The sequence below is a fragment of the Salvelinus alpinus genome, chromosome 12 (genome assembly GCF_045679555.1).
Source record: "Salvelinus alpinus chromosome 12, SLU_Salpinus.1, whole genome shotgun sequence".
Taxonomy (NCBI): Eukaryota; Metazoa; Chordata; class Actinopteri; order Salmoniformes; family Salmonidae; genus Salvelinus; species Salvelinus alpinus.
Window position 1 is genome coordinate 34,389,345 of NC_092097.1, and position 23,923 is coordinate 34,413,267.

Here is a 23,923-nt window from a genome sequence, read left to right on the forward strand (position 1 = left end):
AATCCAACCAGTACAGGGTTTGGGACTAGCTAGTAGATCAGTACTATTAATTGTGAACAGTAGCAATAATCATAGATCTCTTTAATATGAATTGGTCATAACCTCTGTCCTTGTACGCTACTCTTGATAATATTCAGGTCCCCTGTACATCCTAGTATTGATCAAAGCTGAATCAAGTTCTGTGGGTTTGTAGATTTAAATAATATTTATCTGACCCTGAAAACAGAAATAGAGATTGGGTAATGAACAAGTTTGTTACAATCTCCAACGACAAAGTTTGGTCTTATCACAAAAAAACATTTATTGGCAAACCGTTTGAAGGATTTATTTTTACTGGAAAATGACAATACTTTTACATAAGTACATCCACAACCCTCCAACCTAAGAAAAACAAATGTAGTGTACTTTCCTTTGCATCATATATAAAAATGTATTTAAAGTCTCACAAGATCTATGGCATAGTGAAGTAGGATCTGAGATCTATTTAGGGTTAGCGAACTGCATGCAGGCATCACGACTAACACCACACATTACTGTGTAATGTATGTGATGCCTTTGTTCAGGTCAACAGATACGAAACAGTCTCACCATTATATGGGTGTTTAAAGTACACTACAGCACTGTATCCTTCAGGTTCTAACCCACTGCACTATATACTATGGACATTAACTCACGCTTGAGGTCATGACGACTACACTTGTCTAGGGATCTAGGACACCACGCTGAACTATCACTGAATCACAGCTCACTAAACCTGGATCATCACACCATACGTAATAACTGAGGGTAGCTTGATTCTTTGGTAAAGAAAAGCTTGGTGAACTTCTGATAGGGATATAAGAGAGGGGAGGGGGTCTACAACAAACTGTGGTTATGAAAACAAGGCACTTTAATGGTTGAAACAATCCAGATTTGTCAATCAAATATGTAAACAACAGTACACACACACACACACACACACAAAGGCACAAAACGTGCTTCAAGTATTCTAGGATTTTGTCAAGTTCAGAGGCATCAGGTATCAGTCCTGTCAGATATATACTGAACAAAAATAAAAACGCAACATGTAAAGAAGATCACGTTTCATGTGCACAATTGGCCCAACATCGTCCGGGTTTGGCCGGGGTAGGCTGTCATTTTAAATAACAATTTGTTCTTAACTTACTTGCCTAGTTAAATACATGTTACAGTTCATGAGCTGAAATAAAAGATCCCAGACATTTTCCATAAGACAAAATGCTTTTCTCAAATCTTGTGCACAAATTTGTTTACATCCCTGTTGGTGAGCATTTCTCCTTTGTGGCATATCAATAAGCTGATTAAACAGCATGATGATAACACAGCAGCACCTGCTGCTGAGGACAATAAAATGCAGTTTTGTCACACAACGTCACAGATGTACAATTGGCATGCTGACTGCAGGAATGTCCAACAGAGCTGTTGCCAGAGATTGAATTTTAATTTCTCTATCATAAGCCGCCTCCAACGTCATTTTAGAAAATTTGGCAGTACGTCTAACCGGCCTCAGAACCGCAGACCTCATGTAACCACGCCAGCCCAGGACCTCCACATCCGGCTTCTTCACCTGTGGAATCGTCTGAGGGGGGAGGGGGTGCTGAGGACTATTTCTGTCTGTAATTAAGCTATTTTGTGGGGAAAACCTAATTCTGATTGGCTGGGCCTGGCTCTGCAGTGGGCTCCTCCTGCGCCCCTGCCCAGTCATGTGAAATCCATAGATTAGGGACAAATTAATTTATTTCAGTTGACTGATTTCCTTCTATGAACTGTAACTCAGTAAAATCTTTGAAATTGTTGCGTTTACATTTTTGTTCAGTATACAGCTTCAATTTAGTGTTCCCAACGGAGTTGCTCACAATCAAAAATGGGTCAAATTACTGCTTCCAGCAAAAAGGGAATACTGCTAGACAGTCTGCTTCTATATGGGGCAAGGGATCTCGAGGACTGTTTTCACCTGTTATTCCCATTGAGTCAACAAAACAATTTACATTGGTTAAAGGACAATAGTCGGGTAGCTTTTGAAAAGCGCTTTTCTTGAGGTTACACTGCAGTATGGAAATAACTGCATTGGACCCTTGACAAGCAGATATACATCTAACTCGAAGGAGGCGTCTGTTACACGTGGCCAGGAGATACAGTAGTTAGTAGTTACTGCTTTGTGTAACCGCAATGTTACTACCTAAACAAATACATGCTTCATGACACCGAACTATATAATACATTTGGTAACAATTTGGATTAAGGGCCCTGCATAACACGTTGACAACTTCTTCAAAAGCACAACTTCAACATCTATACATGCTAATGTCTAACAACAGATTAACAAAGCTTTGACTGCTTTGATACCAAACTGCAGTTAGACATTAGCATAAGAGGTTTACTTTGGAAATATGTAATGCCATATGACTATGTTATGTTTCTTAAGTGTCAGGTAGGTAGGAAAAAACCCTGCATTACCAGTAGTCCCTCTATGGAGATGATACTGCTCTACTTGCATCACTGGGACAGAGGACATTTTTTTATTTATTCTAGAAACAGCCTGTGTCCTTAGTATCTTCTGTGTAGTTGGGGACCACTTGGTCAGTGCAGTTCCTGGGGTTGAGGTGCATGTTGGGAGGTGTTGTGTTATTGGAACAGTTTAGCCACGGGTGGAGCAGCAATTCTGAGGCCTCCAGTCTCTCCAAGGGTGCTTTACGCAGCATGCAGCACACCAGCGACTTAGCCCGCACCGAGAGCGACTCTGGCACTGTGAAGGTCCCCCGGCGGATCTTACTAAAGAGAGCGGCAGGTTCCACATCCTGGAACGGGTAGCGACCCACCAGCATGGTGTACAGCACCACGCCCATGCTCCAGACATCAGCAGCCTTCCCTGAGTACGAGTGGTGTGAGTTGAGGATCTCGGGGCCCACGTAGGCCGGGCAGCCGTGCTTGTCCGTAAGAGAGTCGTCGTCCCCGTGGAGCAGACAGGAGTCTTCCAGGTTCTGAAGAACAAGCTTGGTCCTGAAAGGAAGGAGAACCAGAGAGAGATATTGAGTCATCATCATACCGCCATGGTGCGACATGTTTTCTGCTTTGTGTTATTCATCGATGGTGCACTGGGTCATATGCATAATACACCTTACATAACTCTGTCTGGAATGACACCTGTGTTTACGGGGTGGGAGAAATATAGCCCTAGTCATATGACATAGCTGTTATGATGGTGTGATAAAGGCATCATGAGGAGCTTTAGTGCCATTTTGACAGTTTCTTAACTAAATGGCCTTCTTTAGCAGTGACATAATGCAACTGAACTTAGTCCACATATGCCTGGCTGATGTGTCTCAAGTAAACATTTAGATGACGAATTTGGGCCACGTCTCAGTCACTACTGTAAGTCAATCCAACCTGCAAACAGAACATCCAATGACCATGTTCCTCAGCTAAAATTAGGTTAAGTTAATTAAGGGGCAACCAGATTAATTTATTCTTGAAGAATATAACTTATCCCATCAGAACCCAAAATAATAGCATGTTTTACTCCAATGATAGTAAACAAAGTCAATATAAACAAACACTGTATAGCCTCAAAACATGTTTAAAACTAGAATATTTATACAATATATGGTTAGTCGTTACATTTATTAATCCCTCAGCTTTTTACTGAAACGGGTGGGGAGGAGCTTTGTTATCGTTTCAACTGCTGATTGCCACTTTAAAAGAAGCGCATAAACTACTAACCTCTGCTGGTCTACGAAGACAAACTTGCGCAGCTTGAGGTCGCGCAGGACCACCCCATGCTCATGACAGTGTGCCACCGCCACCGCCATCTGGCAGAAGAGAAGCACCGCCTCCTCCTCCTGGAGCCGCTTGCATGTGCGCACGTACGAGTGCATGTCGCCGTAGTTGCGCTGAAAGAAGACAAAGACGCTGTGCTCGCCTGTTATCACCTCGGCGATGCGGCAGATGTTGTCGTGGGGCAGCAGGCGGACGTAGGGGGCGATGAACTCCTGGTACCGCCTCATAGAGAACACCTGGTAGTGGAGATGGGGTAGAGTTAGGTTAGAGGTCATAGTTCATAAGGTCATGGTCAAATTACAAACTATATGAATGTCTTCTCCTGAGGGTAATGTACCCACTGAGGGTAATGTACCCACTCGAGTGAACTCGTTGTCAAATAAAGTCACACCAAAAGGATATGTGTATAGGTCAACTTCACTGTAAGCTAAGGTTTCCCAAACTTTGTCCTGGGGCCCCACCTGGGTGCACGTTTTGGTTTTTGGCAAAAGCCAGAAATGTGCACCCAGGGAGACCCCAGGACCAAGTTTGGGAAACCCTGCTATAAGCCAGTAGTGACAATTAAATGACTGGACTAAGCCAACACAGCATGCTCATTGCGCACGCCACTCCATCACTGGAACCACACACCCCCACAAGGCAGGGCCGCCAACCCCCCCCAAACACATAAGCCATGGCAAAAAAATACATATTATTACAGGAAATTAACTGTAAAACTGCTCCATTTTCCCCTCAGCCTCATGGCAAAATGTGTAGAATATTATTAGATTAGCTATACAATTACATATGTTTCTGTATGTTGGCTGTGACACCCCCTCAAAAAAACTTTTACATAGATATATGGTGCATTCGATAAGTATTCAGACCCCTTGACTTTTTCCACATTTTGTTACGTTATAGCCTTATTCTAAAATTGATTATATTGGTTTTTCCCCCTCATCAATTACACACAATACTCCATAATGACAAAGCAAAAACAGGTTTAGACATTTTGCAAATGTATTTAAAATATAAAACTGAATTCACATTTACATAAGTATTCAGACACTTTACTGAGTACTTTGTTGAAGCACCTTTGGCAGTGATTGCAGCCTCGAGTCTTCTTGGGTATGGCGCTATAAGCTTGGCACACCTGTATTTGGGGAGTTTCTCCCATTCTTCTCTGCAGATCCTCTCAAGCTGTCAGGTTGGATGGGGAGCGTTGCTGCACAGCTATTTTCAAGTCTCTCCAGAGATGTTTGATCGGGTTCAAGTCCGGGCTCTGGCTGGGCCACTCAAGGACATTCAGAGTCTTGTCCTGAAGCCACTCCTGCCTTGTCTTGGCTGTGTGGTTAGGGTCATTGTACTGTTTGAAGGTGAACCCTCGCCCCAGTCTGAGGTCCTGGAGCAGGTTTTCATCAAGGATCTCTCTGTACTTTGCGATGTTCATCTTACCCTCGATCCTGACTAGTCTCCCAGTCCCTGCCGCTGAAAAACATCCCCACAGCATGATGCTGCCACCACCATGCTTCACCGTAGGGATGTTGCCAGGTTATCTCCAGATTTGACACTTGGCATTCAGGCCAGAGTTCCATCTTGGTTTTATCAGACCAGAGAATCGTGCCTCTTGGCAAACTCCAAGAGGGCTGTCATGTGCCTTTTACTGAGGAGTGGCTACCATAAAAGGCCTGATTGGTGGAGTGCTGCAGAGATGGTTGTCCTTCTGGAAGGTTCTCCCATCTCCCATTCCAAAATCATGGCCATTAATATGGAGTTGGTCCCCCTTTTGCTGCTATAACAGCATCCATTATTTCCACTAGATGTTGGAACATTGCTGCATGGACTTGCTTCCATTCAGCCACAAGAGCATTAGTGAGGTTGGGCAGTGATGCTGGGTGATTAGGCCTGGCTCGCAGTCGGCATTCCAATTCATCCCAGGGATTCAATAGGGTTGAGGTCAGGGCTCTGTGCAGGCCGGTTAAGTTCTTCCACAAACCATTTCTGTATGGACCTTGCTTTGTGCACGGGGGGTTTGTCATGCTGAAACAGGAAAGGGCCTTCCCCAAACTGTTGCCACAAAGTTGGAAGCACAGAATTTAGTAGGTCATTGTATGCTGTACCGTTAAGATTTCCCTTCACTGGAGCTAAGGGGACTAGCCCAAATTATGAAAAACAGCCCCAGACCATTATTCCGCCTCCTCCAAACTATATAGTGTTCTCCTGGTATCCGCCAAACCCAGATTTCTCAGTCGGACTGACAGATGGTGAAGCGTGATTCATCACTCCAGAGAATGCATTTCCACTGCTCCAGAGTCCAATAGCGGTGACCTTTAGACCACTCCAGCTGACGCTTGGCATTGCACATGGTGATCTTAGGCTTGTGTGCCGCTGCTTGGCCATGGGAAACTATTTTATGACACTCCTGACAAACAGTTCTTGTGCTGATGTAGCTTCCAGAGGCAGTTTGGAAAATCAGTAGTGAGTGTTGCAACCAAGGACAGACAATATTTATTTTAAAAATATATTTTACACGCTACATGCTTCAGCATTCCCGTTCTGTGAGCTTGTGTGGTCTTCCACTTTGCGGTTGCTCCTAGACATGTCCACTTCACAATAACAGCACTTACAGTTGACCGGGCAGCTCTAGCAGAGTAGAAATTTGCCGAACTGACTTGTTGGAAAGGTGGCATGCTATGACGGTGCCACGTTGAAAGTCACTGAGCTCTTCAGTAGGGGCCATTCTACTGCCAATGTTTGTCTATGGAGATTGCATGGCTGTGTGATTGATTTTATACACTTGTCAGCAACGGTTTGTGGCTGAAATAGCCGAATCCTTTAATTTTAAGGCATGTCGACAGTGTAGACACTGAACAAAAATATATAAATGCAACAATTTCAATTATTTTACTGAGTTACAGTTCATATAAGGAAATAAATGAATTAGGCCCTAATCTATGGATTTCACATGACTGGGCAGGGGCGCAACCATGGGTGGGCCTGGGAGGGCATAGGCCAACCCACTTGGGAGCCAGGCCCACCAACTAGGGAGCCAGGCCCACCAACTAGGGAGCCAGGCCCAGCCAATCAGAATTAGTTTTCCCCCACAAAAGGGCTCTATTACAGACAGAAATACTCCTCGGTTTCATCAGCTGTCCGGGTGGCTGGTCTCAGACGATCCCGCAGGTCAAGAAGCCGGATGTGGAGGTCCTGGGCTGGCGTGGTTACATGCGGTCTGCGGTTGTGAGGCCGGTTGAACCTACTGCCAAATTCTCCCAAAAGACGTGGGAGGCGGCTTATGGTAGAGAAATTAACATTTAACTTCTCTCCCAACAGCTCTGGTGGACATTCCTGCAGTCAGCATCCCTCAAAACTTGAGACATCTGTGGAATCGTGTTGTCTGACAAAACTGCACATTTTAGAGTGGCCTTTTATAGTCCCCAGTACAAGGTGAACCTGTAATGATCATGCTGTTTAACCAGCTTCTTGATATACCACACCTGTCAGGTGGATGGATTATCTTGGCAAAGGTGAAATGCTCACTAACAGATGTAAACAAATTTGTGCACAACATTTTAGAGAAAGAGGCTTTTTGTGCATATGGAACATTTCTGGGATCTTTAATTCAGCTTATGAAACACTTTACATATTGTGTTTATTTTTTTTGTTCAGAGCACACACACACACACACACACACACACACACACACACACACACACACACACACACACACACACACACACACACACACACACACACACACACACACACACACACACACACACACACACACACACACACACACACACACAGTACAAAACATTAGGAACACCTTCCTAATATATAGTTGCACCACCTTTGCCCTCAAAACAGCATCAATTTGTTGGGGCATGGACTCCACAAGGGATCGAAAGCATTACACAGGGATGCTGGCCTACAGTTGTGTCAATTGGCTGGATGTCATTTGGGTGGTGGGCCATTCTTTATACACATGGGAAACTACACAATCCATGTCTCAATTGTCTCAAGGTTTAAAAATATTTCTTTAACCTGTCTCCTCCCCTTCAAATACACTGATTGAAGTGGATTTAACAGGTAACATTAGTAAGATATCATAGCTTTTACCTGGTCAGGCTGTCATGGAAAGAGTTCCTCTTTGTTTTTTACACTCAGTGCATACTGGGGGCCCTTGCAGGGGCCCCGTGAAACTGCAGTACACCACTATTTTGTTATATTTAACCTTTAACTAGGCAAGTCAGTTAACAAATTCTTATTTACAATGACGGCCTACCACAGCCAAACCCAGACAACGCTGGGCCAATTATGCGCTGCCCTATGGGACTCCCAATCACGGCCAGATGTGATACAGCCTGGATTCGAACCAGGGACTATACTCAACTATGGCAGTGCCTTAGACCACTGCGCCACTCGGGAGCCATACTGTGATGGGGCAGGCTATAATACATACCTTGCAGGTGTACTCCTGCTCCGTAACCCTGTGGAAGGCCCTGTAGGTCTCTGTCCCCTCTGTGGGTTCTAGCAGGACGTAGGGCCCAATGCAGGACACACAGTGCTGGTCGGAGTCTGGGCTGTGGCTCAGGGGCCTCAGGCAGGGGGCCAGGCCAGGGGACGAGGGTGGAAGGCTCAGCCGGGGACGCTTGCATTTCAGCGCTTCCGTGTCATCCTGTGGGTCGTCCAGCTCCAGCCGCTTCAGCCGCAGGGGACGAGTAGGTGCCGCGGCGGGCGAGGAGATGTTCACACTCATCTGAAAGTCACATAAGTTGTTTTAGTAGGTTTCATTGAGCTATGGCTAGGATGTGACTAAACCACAGATTGGATACACTGAAAATGCATGTTACATAAAGACAACATTTCAAATGCATAGTGACAGAACTAGCTGGAAGAACTTGGTGTCTGCAAATCCCCTTTTAGTGTGCACACACACACACACACACACACACACACACACACACACACACACACACACACACACACACACACACACACACACACACACACACACACACACACACACACACACACACACACACACACACACACACACACACACACAATGCATCTGTGACAAGGGAAACTTGAATAGCAGACATGTGAATCATATCGACCATTAAACAGTGCCAAATAATAGGTTAAAAAGAACTTGGATGACGCCATGGAGTCTCAACTGATGAGCAGTGTTGCCTGTAATAGGCTATGCATTACTCAAATTACTGTCTGTCTCTTTCGAAATGTGGCTGTGACTCAGTGAGTCATTCACAGCCACCCAAATAAGATCATGGGCAAACGTCATGAAAGTGACGTCAGGTTTCCATTAGATTACTCTAATGCCGCGTTCAAAACAACTGGGAACGCGGAAATATCTGACTTCCGAGCGTTCAAGACAACTGGGAACTCGAAAATAACGACCTCGCGACAGGGAAAATCTTTTGAATATTCATCCAACTCGGAATTCCAAGTCGGAATCTGGGGCATCTTTCTAGAGCACCGACTTTCTGAAGATCAGAGGTCTTGAGTTGACCTAGTTTTTTCCGAGTTCAGTTGTTTTGAAAGCACCAAATAACGCCAGAAGTTCAGGTAAAAAAAATATGATAAATTGCCATTATAACCATGATAAATTGGCATTAAAAACACGAGAGGTCACATGTGGGGTCATGTTATTAGTCAAAATAAATATTTGTTGAACCGGGTGAAAATGGTCAGAACAGTGCGCCATTCCGAGAAACAGTGTGCGGGAGGGGAATACAATGTTGCGATAGACATACTCCGGCTGCGAGGAGTGGTAGGTCGTGACTCGTAGGAAGAGTTGCACCATCACTTTCTAAAGTTTAACCTTGTTGTTTCACAACATAGGCCTGCCTACACGTTAAAAATCAATGAATTCTCAATACGAGTCGGGACTACAAGCAACCCCTTCAACTGTAACCTAATGATAAAAACATGGATACTTTGAGGTTGGGCGAAAAATATGAACAACTGTTACCTTGGCTGTGGAAGACAAAGGGGTCCGCTCTTCAAAACCGAACAATGGTATGGTAACTCCAGCTTCGTGTGTAGTGCTTTGCTTGTCAAGAAACACGAAATGTGCAGTAAGCTCAGCAAAAACACACGTGGTGTAGAGGAAACCAGAGGTTGGAGAGCTTCAGACAAAAGTTATTCTTCCTTTATAAAATAAATAGCCTAGTGGTTCAAGGGAGTCTTTAACTTAAACAGTTACAAATGAACTATGTATGCATAATAGTTCAAATTACTTTTCGTTGGTTCTTGCTCAGGATGTCTGTTCACTTAGCCAAAGCAGAATATGTATGGAAGTCATTGACACATTTAACAGGTTATTTCGCTTTGAAGTGTGGCAGCAACACCGCCTGTGTTGTTGGTACAGATGCTTTTGTCCTTATTCCCGCTGTGTGGCAGCGACTTGTGTATCGAACGTTTTTCCTTGCGATGACAGGTTTTCTAAATCGGAGGTTATTAGAAAACCTTAGAAACTTTTTATAAACAGAGAAAACACAAACCTTTAAAGTTGTTTAAAGGCTCTTGCACAATAATGTAAAAAAAAGAGCATACTCGTCCAAAGTATGGAACCTCGTATAATAAATAATTATTGGTCATAGGGAAGAGTAGGCTACACGTTCCCTTATTTGGTCACTTGCGAAGTAATCCTTTAATGTGTCAATTGAGTCCCTAAAAAGTAGATTTCTAATCAGACGTGCCCCCACCGACTGCCCGTCTGATTGAGAATAGACCCGAGAGCGCAGTGGCTTCAAATATCCTTTCTGTTACAGCAGTGAAGTTGATAATGCGCAACTGAGCATGATTGCAACATCGTAGCTCCACCCCCTGGTTTGACGACATCGGCGGGTGAACCTCGCAATAGTCACTCGTGCAGTTTACACATGGAACAAAATAATCGTACAACAAGGTGTGTTGCATGTCATTGGCTATATAGTAATTCTGTGACAACATCCAAATTTCCTCTGACCACACGTTTTCTAAACAATTGTGTCCACATGCCAGAGTTGGTACATGTAATTTAATTTGTCCAAAAGGACATTGGGAATGTTATTTAATAACAGAAAACATGTCACTATAAACCCAACTATATGTTGGACAGGGTTTGCCACACCCCTCCCATGACTCAATAGCAGTAATGGTATTGCAACATTTTTCACAATGCATGCTCTCTGGATGCCATGCAAATGGTTTGGGTTATTATGGGTTATAAAATGTCTGTTTGATGTTGCAACCATGGAAAAGGAGAGAAATGGATTTGAAAATTAGAAGAGCATTATCGTTAGCTATCTATGTTCAACAGATTGCAAGTATCAGGAAAAGATTGCCTAACATTGATGACAAAGCTCCAAAAGGATGGAAATTAAGTGGGCAAGGCCTTTTGTCCAACTATTGATATAACTTCCCCCGGTATGCATCACTTACACACACACATGCATGCATGTGTCACTAACACACACACAGAGGAGCATTTCACATTATTCATGTCAATGTTCATTAGTTCTGCACAGACAGCTTTTAATGGCCTGAGCTTGTGCTTGAATTGCACATGTGAAAAATAATTGATAAATGATCCCTTCAAAGTCATGTTTTTGTGTGACCAAAGAGAGGATGTACTGCTTCAGTACTGGTGTGGAGTCAGATGGTGTGTGTGTTTGTGTGTGTGTGTAAGTGTGTGTAAGCGTGTGGGTGAGGGCAGCTTCCTGTGCCTGTGCCATGGTGACTTCTAGACAGCCCTATGAGTGGGAGTCAGAGATCATTTTTGCCTTAAAATGGAAACATTTCAGCCGCACACACAGTGCTGCATTACTGCTAGAGACATTGCCTGAGGCTACAGCCGTGAAATTGTCAGTCTTCGCAATGTAACTTGACAGCACTAAATATCCCTAAATATTCTCTGGGAGCATTTCTCCCCCTGCCTGCCTGCTGCCTCAATCCCTACATTAACTCTGCCCTCTGAGAGTCACAGTTTGATGTTGAATGAATCACCCTCTGTATCAACACTGACATGGAAGGATTATGAAACACCATAATTTGTGTTGGGAACATAGCAGTCTGTGAATAGTGCAATGATAAACCAAAAACTGTCTTATTCCAATAAATAGCCATTTGTGAATAGTGCAGTGGCGTGGCCTGATGTTGGAGTCATGTAGACATGGCTGTCTTGGTAACCTATGATACAAAATGTCATGGCGACTGGAGGCAATGGGGCTCCCTGTCAAGTGGGTATTCGCTCCAGCCATGTCTTTTCAAGAGATTGCTATCATAACTGATAGGGGGCCACCACTACTGGGTTTGGAGGTCACTTGCTGTCCATCCATGTCAGTCGCATACGTGAGGGGGCTAGCTCAGAATTAGCCTAGTTTACAAAGAGACTATAGCTTATATGTCTGTGGGTAATTGGATTAGCAGTGCTTCTAGGGGTTTCCGTGGCTCCTTTGGAGTTTGGCCCTTCAACTATCAGACCACAGAGAGCAGTACAGTGAAGTTCCTGGCATTCACAACAGACAGACGCTTCCAGAAATCAGGGCTGTTCCCACTACTGTAATCGGGATTCAGTCAGTGGAAAGAAAAGGGCAAGTTTGGGGTATTTCATCATCACACAGCTTTTGTGGTGGATGGTTCTCTGTTAGGGAAAACATCGGCAGGACTTCTTAACTGCGGCCAGGAAAATAAATAACAGCAGAGCCAACCATACTTGGCCTGGCCTCGCTCTGGCATGGCCAGAGCATTGCAGGAGATTACGAAAGCAGAAATTCCATTGTAGCGACAGGTCCTTTTTGCATAAACAAGTTAGACAGTGGTGTTCTTCTCAGGCAGGCGGTACCTGCTGCTCTGACTGTGCTCCTGTTTTCAGGCAACCCAAGGACAGTTGACAAAGCTTCTACTTTAGTTATAGCCCATTTATCTTAAAGACAATTAAATAGATTGACAGACAGATTAAAAAAAACAGAAAGCGCCAAAGAAAAAAGAAAAAACTCATTTAAATAAACAGAACAGTTCGAATAAAGCTTCATACTTTGATTCACTTATTCACTTAACCCGAAGATGCCATCTGGTTTGCTCTTTTATTAATCATGTTAAAGATTTGTCCCTTGAAGTAGGAGCAACAAAGTACCTGTCACCTTCCTCTAGCCTTTCAATGAAGAGGAGATTCAATTAGCTGGGTTCTGTTAATATATGCCTCATATATGCCTCTTTCTAGATTGAATTATAATTAAGCAATAGGGCCTGAGGAGGTGTGGTATATGTCTAATATACCACGGCTAAGGGCTGTTCTTATGGACACAGCCCTTAGCCGTGGTATATTGGCCATATATCACAACACCCCGAGGTGCCTAATTGTTATTATAAACTGGCTACCAACGTAATTATAGCAGAAAAAATACATGTTTTGTCATACCCATGGTATACGGTCTGATATACCATGGCCGTCAGCCAATCGGCATTCAGGACTCGAACCACTCAGTTTATAAGAGGCTACACTCTGCTGCTGCTGTCCCTTATGGTCTTTCCTGAGGCCGCACCCCACCTCTCTGAGTGATCTCTGTGATTTCTTCATGCAGGCCTTTTTTGTATTGGGACCCATTCAGCCCTGACACTATGAGTGTCAAGCTACTCAATACTGCCCCCAGCCATAAGAAGTTAAAGCACGGGTAGTTACAGTCAGTAACTACCCGTGCTTTAACTTCTTATGGCTGGGGGCAGTATTGAGTAGCTTGGATGAATATGGTGCCCAGAGGTGCCCAGAGTAAACTGCCTGCTACTCAGTCCCAGAAGCTAAGATATGCATATTATTAGTATATTTGGATAGAAAACACTGAAGTTTCTAAAACTGTTTGAATGATGTCTGTGAGTATAACAGAACTCATATGGCAGGCAAAAACCTGAGAAAAAATCCAACCAGGAAGTGGGAAATCTGAGGTTTGTAGGTTTTCAACTCATTGCCTATCGAAGATACAGTGGGATATTGGTCATATTGCACTTCCTAAGGCTTCCACTAGATGTCAACAGTCTTTAGAACCTTGTTTGATGCTTCTACTGGGAAGTGGGGGCGAATGAGAGGGGAATGAGTCAGAGATCTGGCAGAGAGCCACGAGGTGACCATACGCGTTCACGTGAGAGTTAGCTTGAGTTCCATTGCATTTCTATAGACAAAGGAATTCTCCGGTTGGAACATTATTGAAGATTTATGATAAAAACATCCTAAAGATTGATTCTGTACATCGTTTGACATGTTTCTACGGACTGTAACGGAACCTTTTGACTTTTCGTCTGCTCGCGCGAACAAAAAAGGAGGTATTTGGACATAAATTATGAACTATCATCAAAGGTAAGTGAATATTAATAATGCTATTTCTGACTTCTGTTGACTACACAACATGGCGGATATCTGTTTGCCTTGTTTGGGTCTCTGAGCGCTGTACTCAGATTATTGCATGGTGTGCTTTTTTGTTAAAGCTTTTTTGAAATCTGACACAGCAGTTGCATTAAGGAGAAGTTTATCTAAAGTTCCATGTATAACACTTGTATTTTCATCAACATTTATGATGAGTATTTCTATAAATTGTTGTGGCTCTCTGTTTTTGGAACTACTGAACATAATGCGCCAATGTATACTGAGATTTTTTTTATATAAATATGAACTTTATCGAACAAAACATACATGTATTGTGTAACATGAAGTCCTATGAGTGTCATCTGATGAAGATCATCAAAGGTTAGTGATTCATTTTATCTCTATTTCTGCTTTTTGTGACTCCTCTCTTTGGCTGGAAATATGGCTGTGTTTTTCTGTGACTTGGCGCTGACCTAACATAATCGTTTGGTGTGCTTTCGTCGTAAAGCCTATTTGAAATCGGACACTGTGGTGGGATTAACAAGAAGTGTATCTTTCAAATGGTGGAAAATACTTGTATGTTTGAGGAATTTTAATTATGAGATTTCTGTTGTTTGAATTTGGCGCCCTGCACTTTCACTAGTTGTTGTCATATCAATCCCGTTAGCGGGATCTCAGCCATAAGAAGTTTTAACAGACCTCCACCTCATTCGACACTGAGATCTAATGAGCTGGGAAAGATGGCACCGACAGACATGGCAGCTCAGCTTCTAGCTCCAAAGCAACTTTGCAATATTTTAGATTTTTGTGTGTGTTATTTCTTACAATATTAGCCCAGAACGTTTTTTGTGTTATTACAGCCGGAAATAACTTTTGGATATCAGAGTGGTGGAACTCACCAGCATTACGAACAGGAATACGACTTTCGCGAATTCGATCCTTTGTTCGCACAACCCCAGGGCAATTGAACTTATCACAGAGGCTGCTCCAAGACGCTACCACAAGCATTTCGCTACACCCACAATAACATCTGCTAAAATAATGCCCCTTTAATAATATTTACACATCTTACATTACTCATATCATATATGTGCTATTTTATACCATCTATTGCACCTTGCCGATCGGCCATCACTCATCCATATATTTAAATGTACATATTCTCATTCACCCCTTTAGATTTGTGTGTATTAGGTAGTTGTTGGGAATTGTTAGATTACCTATTAGATATTACTGCACTGTCAGAACTAGAAGCACAAGCATTTCGCTACACTCGCATTAACATCTGCTAACCATGTGTATGTGACCAATAAAATTTGATTTGCTTTGAGATCTAATCTCTTTACAGATCAGAAGTCGTAGGTGTCGGGTTACATTATGACTGTCCTTTAACACTTCTTACTGCTGACTGTGGTACAGTGTGTCACGTTCTGACCTTTATTTCCTTTGTTTTGTCTTTATTTAGTATGGTCAGGGCGTGAGTTGGGGTGGGCAGTCTATGTGTGTTTTTCTATGTTGGGGTTTTGTGTTCGGCCTGGTATGATTCTCAATCAGAGGCAGCTGTCAATCGTAGCCTGGGTTTCACTTTTGGGTTGTGGGTGTTTGTTTCCGTGTTAGTGTTTGTCGCCACACGGTACTGTTCCGCTTTCGTTCGTTTCACGTTTATTGTTTTGTATTTTGTAGTGTTCAGTTTATTGTCTGAAAATAAACATTATGGACACTTACCACGCTGCGCATTGGTCCTCCGATCCTTCTCGTTTCTCCTCATCAGAAGAGGAGGACGACAGCCGTTACACAGTGGAGCAGCTCCACAACACATAGCAGGTGTTTGTATATTGTGTAGGGAGGCACAGTTTGTGTATTTCAGTTTGTTTCTAATGGGTCATTATTGTCTAATCAGGAAGGAGGGGCCCTGCCCTTTGAGGAAGCGGTAAATCCCCAAGGCCTTCCCCCATCACCGGTCCCTATTGATTTCTTTATTCTAGCTCAGTGACTAGAGAGTTGTGATTTCAGTCCTTTGTGCCTACTGTATTACCTGCACATTACATTTAATGGCAGTTCAAACCATTTCTAAAGAGAGACACAATTTTAAATGCTGTCGTGTAAACAACAGTCTCAAGTCAGAGCCTATACCTTTTTAAATAGATTTCATGAACCTTACACAACCCATCTTTATATATTGTCCCCTAAACAAATCGTCAGAGACATTTGATCGTTTTAAACCTACGCCCTCATGTAGTTTTGGCTAACAGCTGTTCCGGGTATTGACAGAATTGAATGCTTCTGTCTGGTGGGAGCTTAGTGTCTGCTAACACTTGAAGGAAGGAGGAAGGCTTAAGGGCACTGCCACCTCTGGCTAATCCACAATCCATTACATATTGTAGTGTGCTGCTGCCTGTGGAGCTACTAGGTCAGTCACATCAATGTCAAACGCCAGTCAGTGCTAGCAACCAGAGCGTTTCACTAGGAATGGTCATGCTTCTCTTGACCTGTTCTTTTTGAATAGGTTAACATCTATGCAATGTTTGTACACACAACCAATACAATAGTAAACCCAATCTCAAGGCCACTCAGAGGTTACCATGTTACACAGGATCCTGTCTCATCTGTGGCCCCGGAAGCGTCCCAGACTGCTAAGACCGTTGCACAGTTGGTGTGCACTCTACTCTGTGGAGCAATCCTCTGAAAGGATCAGGTTGGTTGGCGGTCTGACATGTGGCGTAGTCGGATGCTGTGTGTGTGTGTGTCTCTGTGTGTGTAAAGGGAATTGGACCCCTTTATCGACCAGGGCTTCCCAGTGCCTACTGGCCCAGTTGCTTAGATTCTCTCTCCCTCCAGTGTCTTCTGGAATTTACTGCAAATCCTAGAAGCCTGCCTCAACACTCAACATTCTGCCTCTGTGTAACCTGTGAATGTCAATATGGGGGAAACAGAAGATGGTCAAGGGGAGAAGCTTTCACAGTTTTAACGATTTTAGCTACAGGTGGTGTAGCATAGCTTAACTTAAAGGATTGCGAAAGCACTCCATAGAGTGTGTACTACATAATGAAATATTGAAGAAAAACCCAAGCGAGTTCAACTCAATCGCTCACATTGGTAGCATAGCATGACATCCAATTACCTATTACAGGGACTTCCCTATTCCTTCCCCTTATTTGTTTATTTCAGAAGAAATGTGAGCGATTAACAAACAAAGTGGAAAATGCTGAGTTGAGCAGTTCTTGTGAAAGATTTCTCAATAAGAAGTCACGTCCCTAACAATGCAATATATATTCTTAAGTGATGACCATGAAGGAAACTGAAAGTCAGAAAGGTTTGCTTCAGTCTCTCCAAGCTATTGGCAAGTTTCTTGGCTTAGCTGGATATTTTAGCTGGGTATTTTAGCTGGGTATTTCTTGGTTAATAATGACTCACTTCCTGAGAATGGCACTGGAGGGAATTACGCCTGTTTTACGGGCTCCAGACCAATTGTGGTATTTAGTGTATTTTTTTTGCGCTGAACTTTTTTTGTACATAAAGTTTCTGCCTTCTGTCACCGAAAAGAGCTGCTGGACATCAGAACAGCTATCACTAACCTCGATTTGGACGAGGACTTCAACTTCAATGAGTCGGAAGTGAATGACATATTGATTATCTCGGACCAGGCCCAAATCCCGACACTCGAAGAAGGAGGAGACGGCCCTATAGATGCCGGCGTGCGGGATGCCTGACGAGACTACTTCAGAGAGTGGATTATCCACCTCTATTCTATTGGCGTATGTGCAATCACTGGAGAATAAACTGGATGAGCTCCGGGATAAGCTCCTTTCAAGACTATCCTATCAACGTGTTCTGAAGAACTGTAATGTCCTATGTTTCTCAGAGTCGTGGCTGAACAAGGACCTGGTAAATAGAAATCTAGCTGTTTTTCTATACATCGTCGGGACAGAGCAGTGGTGTCGGGAAGCTCAGGGGAGGGTGTGTGTGTGTCTCTTTGTTAATAACAGCTGGTGTACGATCTCTAATATTGAGGAAGTCTCGAGGTTCTGCTCGCTTGAGTTAGAATACCTCATGATAAGCTGTAGACCATTCTATTTACCAAGAGACTTTTCATCTATATTTTTCGTAGATGTCTATTTACCACCACAAACCGAGGCTGGTGCTAAGACTGCACTCAACGAGCTGTATAGGGCCATAAGTAAATAAGAAAATCCAGAGGTGATGCTCCTGGTGGCCGGTGACTTTAATGATAAGCTCTAGACCATTCTATTTACCAAGAGACTTTTCATCTATAATTTTTGTAGCTGTCTATTTAACACCACAAACCGAGGCTGGTGCTAAGACTACACTCAACGAGCTGTATAGGGCCATAAGTAAACAAGAAAATACAGAGGCGACACTCCTGGTGGCCGGTTACTTTAATGCAGGAAAACTGAAATCCGTTTAATCACATTTTTATCAGCATGTCACCTGTGCAACTAGAGGCGAAAAAACTCTAGATCATCTTTACTCCACACACCGGGATGCATACAAAGCACTCCCTCGCACTCCATTTGGCAAATCTGACCATAACTCTATCATCCTAATTCCTGCTTACAAAACTCAAACGAGAAGTACCAGTGACATGCTCAATACCAAAGTGGTCTGATGAAGCGACAACATCCGCTCTGCGCTAAAAGCTAGGACTGCCACTTTCAATGAGCGGAACACTAATCCGGACACTTATAAGAAATCCCACTACGGCCTCCAACGAACCATCCAACAGGCAAAGCGTCAATACAGGACCAAGATCGAATTCTACTACACCGACTCTGACGCTCGTTGGATGTGGCAGGGCATGCGCAAACTATCATGAATAACAAAGAGAAACCCAGCCCCGAGCTGTCCAGAGACGCAAGCCTACCAGACGAGCTAAATACCTACTATGCTCGCTTCGAGGCTAGCAACACTCAACCATGCATGAGAGCACCAGCTGTTCCAGATGACTGTGTGATCACGCGCGCCATAGCCGATGTGAGTAAGACAGGTTAACATTCACAAGGCCGCAAAGCCAGACGGATTAACAGGGTGCGTACTCAGAGCATGCTCTGGCAAGGGTCTTTACTATTTTCAACCTCTCCCTGACCCAGTATGTAATACCTACATGTTTCAAGCAGACCACCATAGTCTCTGTGCCCAAGAACACCAAGGTAACCTGTCTAAATGACTATCGGACCGTAGCACTCACATCTGTAGCCATGAAATGCTTTGAAAGGCCGGTCATGGCTCACATCCCAGACACCCTGGACCCACTCCAATTCGCATACCACCCCAACAGATCCACAGATCACGCAATCTCATTTGCATTTCACACTGCCCTTTGCCACCTGGACAAAATGAACACTGTAGTAACCTGGTATATTTATGTTTACCAATAGATGGCAGTATTGACTCAAGACGGGGGTTTGCTTCCCGCTATCCGTAGCTATTTCCTATGTCTACCTATTTAACTATGATTAAGAAAGCTTCAGGTAGTTTAAGCCATGTGCATAAGATAATGTAAATCTAAGTTACAATTAAATACTAAACCGTACGTAAGTCTCATGAGTCGTAATTCTAAGAAGCCTTTAAGGATACTACAAACACCTACATAAGAATGTTGTTCATTGACTACAACTCAGCATTCAAAACCATAGTGCCCTCCAAGCTCATCACTAAACTAAAGACCCTGGGATTAAACCCCTCTCTCTGCAACTGGATCCTGGACTTTCTGACGGGCAACCCCCAGGTGGTGAGGGTAGGCAACAACACATCCCCCATGCTGACCCTCAACATGGGGGCCCCTCAGGGGTGGGTGCTTAGTCCCCTCCTGTATTCCCTGTTCACCCACGTCTGTTTGGACGTTCACGGCTCCAACACCATCATTAACAGAGACTTTCATCCTGGCTCTGCCACAGCATATAGTCATTACTATATTAACAACATTACGTTTTTTCATAAACATCACAATAATCAAAACCACAAGCTAGAACTAGCATACTTTCGTTTCACTGGTAGAATCGGGAAATTTTGACTCCCTGTGTATTGGTCTGCTCATAGTGAACAACAAAGTTCAGCATTCATAGCAAATGCTGATACCTCCCGCCCGCTAGGTAGACGGGGCATGCCCACAAACTTGAATATTGGCTTTGTTTACTTCGAATGACCAACACATAGTAATCTCAAAACTTCTCTAGGCAATATTTCTTTTGAAAACGTTTGTTTTTCACTGTTTGTCATCATGCCCATGTGGTGTTCAGTGCCTGGCTGTGCTAATTACAAATAAGCGCGAAAATTAGTTATCTTTTACCATCCTACCAGAGATTCACCCCGATTCTGCCAGTGGCTTGCGGCTATAAAGAATGATGCAGTGACCAAAGATTATAAGAGGGATTTTCAGGCTGAACTGATGGGGAATCCATTTCAATGACAGCTGAGAAGTGATGCGATACCAGCAATTGGTTTCCCTTCACAACAAAACGGAAGATATTCAATAAGAGGTAACCTAACATTAGCTAGCTTGCTAGCCTAGCTGGGTAAGTTAGCTAGCTAGCTAATATTACAGTCCTGTATTGAACTCTGAAAGCCATCAGCTAAATCATATAGCTATCTTTTGGTATACACACTGTCAGTCAATTTCGCCTTTGCCATGGTAGTCACTACTAGACTGGTAGCTACCTGCAGCAGAGTAAACATGTTTGTTTGTTTGTTCGTTCTATCTTTGACTGACGTTACCTAATGTAATCTAGCTAATGTTACCAAATAAAGAATATCTCAATTTGGTAGCCATCTATTCCACCCTTGTCTGGAAAATACTTTTTTACTAAAAAGAGAATTGTCTATAAAGCTAACTCACTGTGTGTTGGTAGCAATGATGCATGTGTATAAATCATCTATGGTTGGTTAGTTAGTTCTCATCCATTCTCTGCTGGCTAGCCATCTTTCTGACACTAGTTAGCTAACAGCAAGCTGACAATATTGAAATGTCAACGTTAGGTATGCTTAGCTAGCCATTCTAATATATGTCAATATAATTAGTGGGGTGGTTAAATGGTGTATCATTGTGTATTTTGTTGTAGGTGGTACAGAATCTGGTTCCACCAACATGCGCTTCCAACCCCTAGCTCTGCACAAAAATTGTACAAACTGACGGCTAAAAGCTCAATTTACAGTAAGCAGGGTATAAACATTAATTGGGTAGTGTTTGTGTTATGGGGTTACAGGTGATTGAAGGTAGCCTGAGGACCATAGAGTACCTTCCAGATTATTGAATCAATTTAGTCTACCCCTTTTTTTAACCTTTTTGTTTTTGTTGTAAAACCAGGTTATTATGAGTCATTCCACAGTGCCCTGTTGAAAAATACCCCAAAGTGGGGTGATTTTGGGCACACAAGCATGAGGGAGTGGACACACCTTGTGCTTATGGAGCACAACAAGATTGTGGAACAGAAACCATCAAGGGACACTGAAAGATATAAAATCAAGACTACAACAGCAATGACACAACCACCTCATTATTGTCTCTGCAGATTCTCAAAACACAATACAAAGACTGCAAAGGGCTAGTATTGACAAGTATTGACAAGTATTGACAAGAATGATCTCTCAAAGTCAGTGGGCTGGGGAGGTTTATGGACAGTACTTTGAGATGGGATTGGGTTTTTTGGTTGTGCAGGGTTGTGCTTAGACAATAAATGTATTGTTGTGTATGAGAGCGATTGAGATGCCATTTTTCCTCAATCTCCCATTCCTAAGACTGTTCACACCTTCTTTAGCCCCCCAGCCCATTCACTTTGTTGACTGACCTTTCCCCTCATTGTCCCTAAACAATACGCAAGCCGGTCCCATTCGGTTAATATCTTTAGCAACAACGGCTTATTGCCCTACGGGACACAAAAAGTGTAGAATGCTAAGACCACAACCATGTCTTTCCAGGAGAAGCGCAGTACCAGCAAATCTTCTGCAAGAGGACCAAACAATTGATGGTTAAGAAGCCTTACACCACATTCGGCAGAGTCTAATCCCGCTGGCCGTTCACCGCAGACAGGGCAAGCCCATCGCCCGTATCACAAAGAGTCTCAGCTTCCCCAGCCCACCACTGCCAATGTACCGAAGCCGGATATGGCTGCGTTTACACAAGCAGCCCAATTCTGACATTTTTTGACCAATCAGATCAGTTCTGAAAAAGATCTGATGTGATTAAGAAATTAGTGGAAGAAATATCAGAATTGGGCTGCCTTTGTAAACGCAGATTATTATTAGGATCAGTTGTGCTAGATTAGAGGTCGAGTGAACCTACAGGATGGTAGCTGTCCAGGAACAGGTTTGAAATTTCCAAATTCACAGGAGATATTTATATAAGCTGTACAGAGCTCTGTAGCATCAAACAGTGTCTGAGTATGTTTCAGGTGTAGAGACACAAGTGCAGAAAACTGTAGATTGTTACACCAGATAATGTGATTTACCCAAAGACTTTTGTCTATTTCAATTCTTCTCTCATTGCTGCATCTCATGATGACAGAGACCTGTCTCGATCAATGAGTGAGATAGAAATAGACACTATGGCGGCGCACATTTTGTTGGATTACTTTATAGACCAAATTTTTTATTTATTTTAATAACGGAGCATTTTCTAAACTCAAACTGATCCCCTGCAACTGGACACAGACATTTAATGAGACTCCTGTTTCCCAGAATTGAGGACGAAGACGGCATTGCTAAGGTTGGTTGAAAATTCTCTGTGCTACACCAAACAGTACCTATCCTGTAACTCCCAGTAATGGATACCAAAAATCTTTGGTTAAATCACATTATTTGGTATAAGAGAATAGCTAAGAGAATTGGTGATCAGCAGATGATAGTAGAGGTGTTAATGATAAAATTACCATTCCAAAGAAACATACAGTAAGTTCAGGGAATTCTTGTAAAGCTGTGGGAGGAGTGTTGTCATGATCAAACTGCCATTCAGCTCCTCATGAGTCATCTGCTTGAAATCTTGCATAATGTCTAATCCCTTGAGAGGGATATAGTTCATGGGATACAGTTCTGCTACAATGACACACGCAGGTCAAAGAATTCTGTTTCTGTATCCACTCCAGAAAGAAGCCCAGGCACTACACAGTATTGTCTGTAAGACAAAAAACAATTCTACACTATTGTACAGTTTGAACAACTGTTGAACCGTGCCAGCATAAAATCAACATTAGGGTTGACTAGTTGAAAATGCATACATGTGCACAGGAACAGAGATTACATTTACAACAATATCTGGCCTAAAAGAAATAAATATGGCATAATTCTCAACCTTTGCACAGTGACCAGACCGTACAAATGAGACTAGGTAGTTAGGTAGACAGTATCTACCTACAGCCATGTCTATCAGGCATGCTTAGGCAAATATGTTCTATAGTAAAACCAGCTTCAGTTTTAGAGATTTACAACAGTAAATTGTTGTATTATTGTTTCTCCTCACTGTTTGGTAGTAAACTTAGCTAGCTAGCTTGCTGGATATGCAATACTTGTTATTTACATCTGTTTGGAATCCTATCTTGCGTCTTGCGTCTTGCGTCTTGCCTATAATTTTGTGAGATTGAAATACATCCAAGTTAGGGTGACCAGACGTCCCCATTTTCCGGGGACAGTCCCCGTTTTTGGTGGCCTGTCCCCGGCTGGAGCTGTCCCCGGGAAATGTCCCCGTTTTTAACTGTGCGTTAAAATCAGACCGCAAAGTGAAATAATATTTTACGTGGCAAGAAAGACCGGGCAGCAGAGCCTACCAGTTGACGT

General features: G+C 43.1%; 1 protein-coding gene across 1 annotated transcript; it reads right to left on the reverse strand.

The window, feature by feature from the left end:
* Nucleotides 1–299: 299 nt before the first annotated feature.
* LOC139535969 (tribbles homolog 2-like) lies at nucleotides 300–10,554 on the reverse strand. The gene is made up of 4 exons (XM_071335997.1): nucleotides 9,773–10,554; nucleotides 8,240–8,536; nucleotides 3,739–4,031; nucleotides 300–3,018 (listed from the first exon to the last, which is right to left on the reverse strand). Exons 2-4 carry the CDS (start codon nucleotides 8,534–8,536, stop codon nucleotides 2,547–2,549), a joined length of 1,062 nt encoding a protein of 353 aa, XP_071192098.1. The 5' UTR covers nucleotides 9,773–10,554; the 3' UTR covers nucleotides 300–2,546.
* Nucleotides 10,555–23,923: the final 13,369 nt, after the last annotated feature.

Coding starts and splice junctions, on each gene's coding strand:
- LOC139535969 (XM_071335997.1), bottom strand. CDS start 8,536: ATGAGTGTGAACATCTCCTCGCCCGCCGCGGCACCTACTCGTCCCCTG. Junction 4,032..8,239: donor AGCAGGAGTACACCTGCAAG/GTATGTATTATA, acceptor CTCCACTACCAG/GTGTTCTCTATGAGGCGGTA. Junction 3,019..3,738: donor GTCTTCGTAGACCAGCAGAG/GTTAGTAGTTTA, acceptor CCTTCCTTTCAG/GACCAAGCTTGTTCTTCAGA.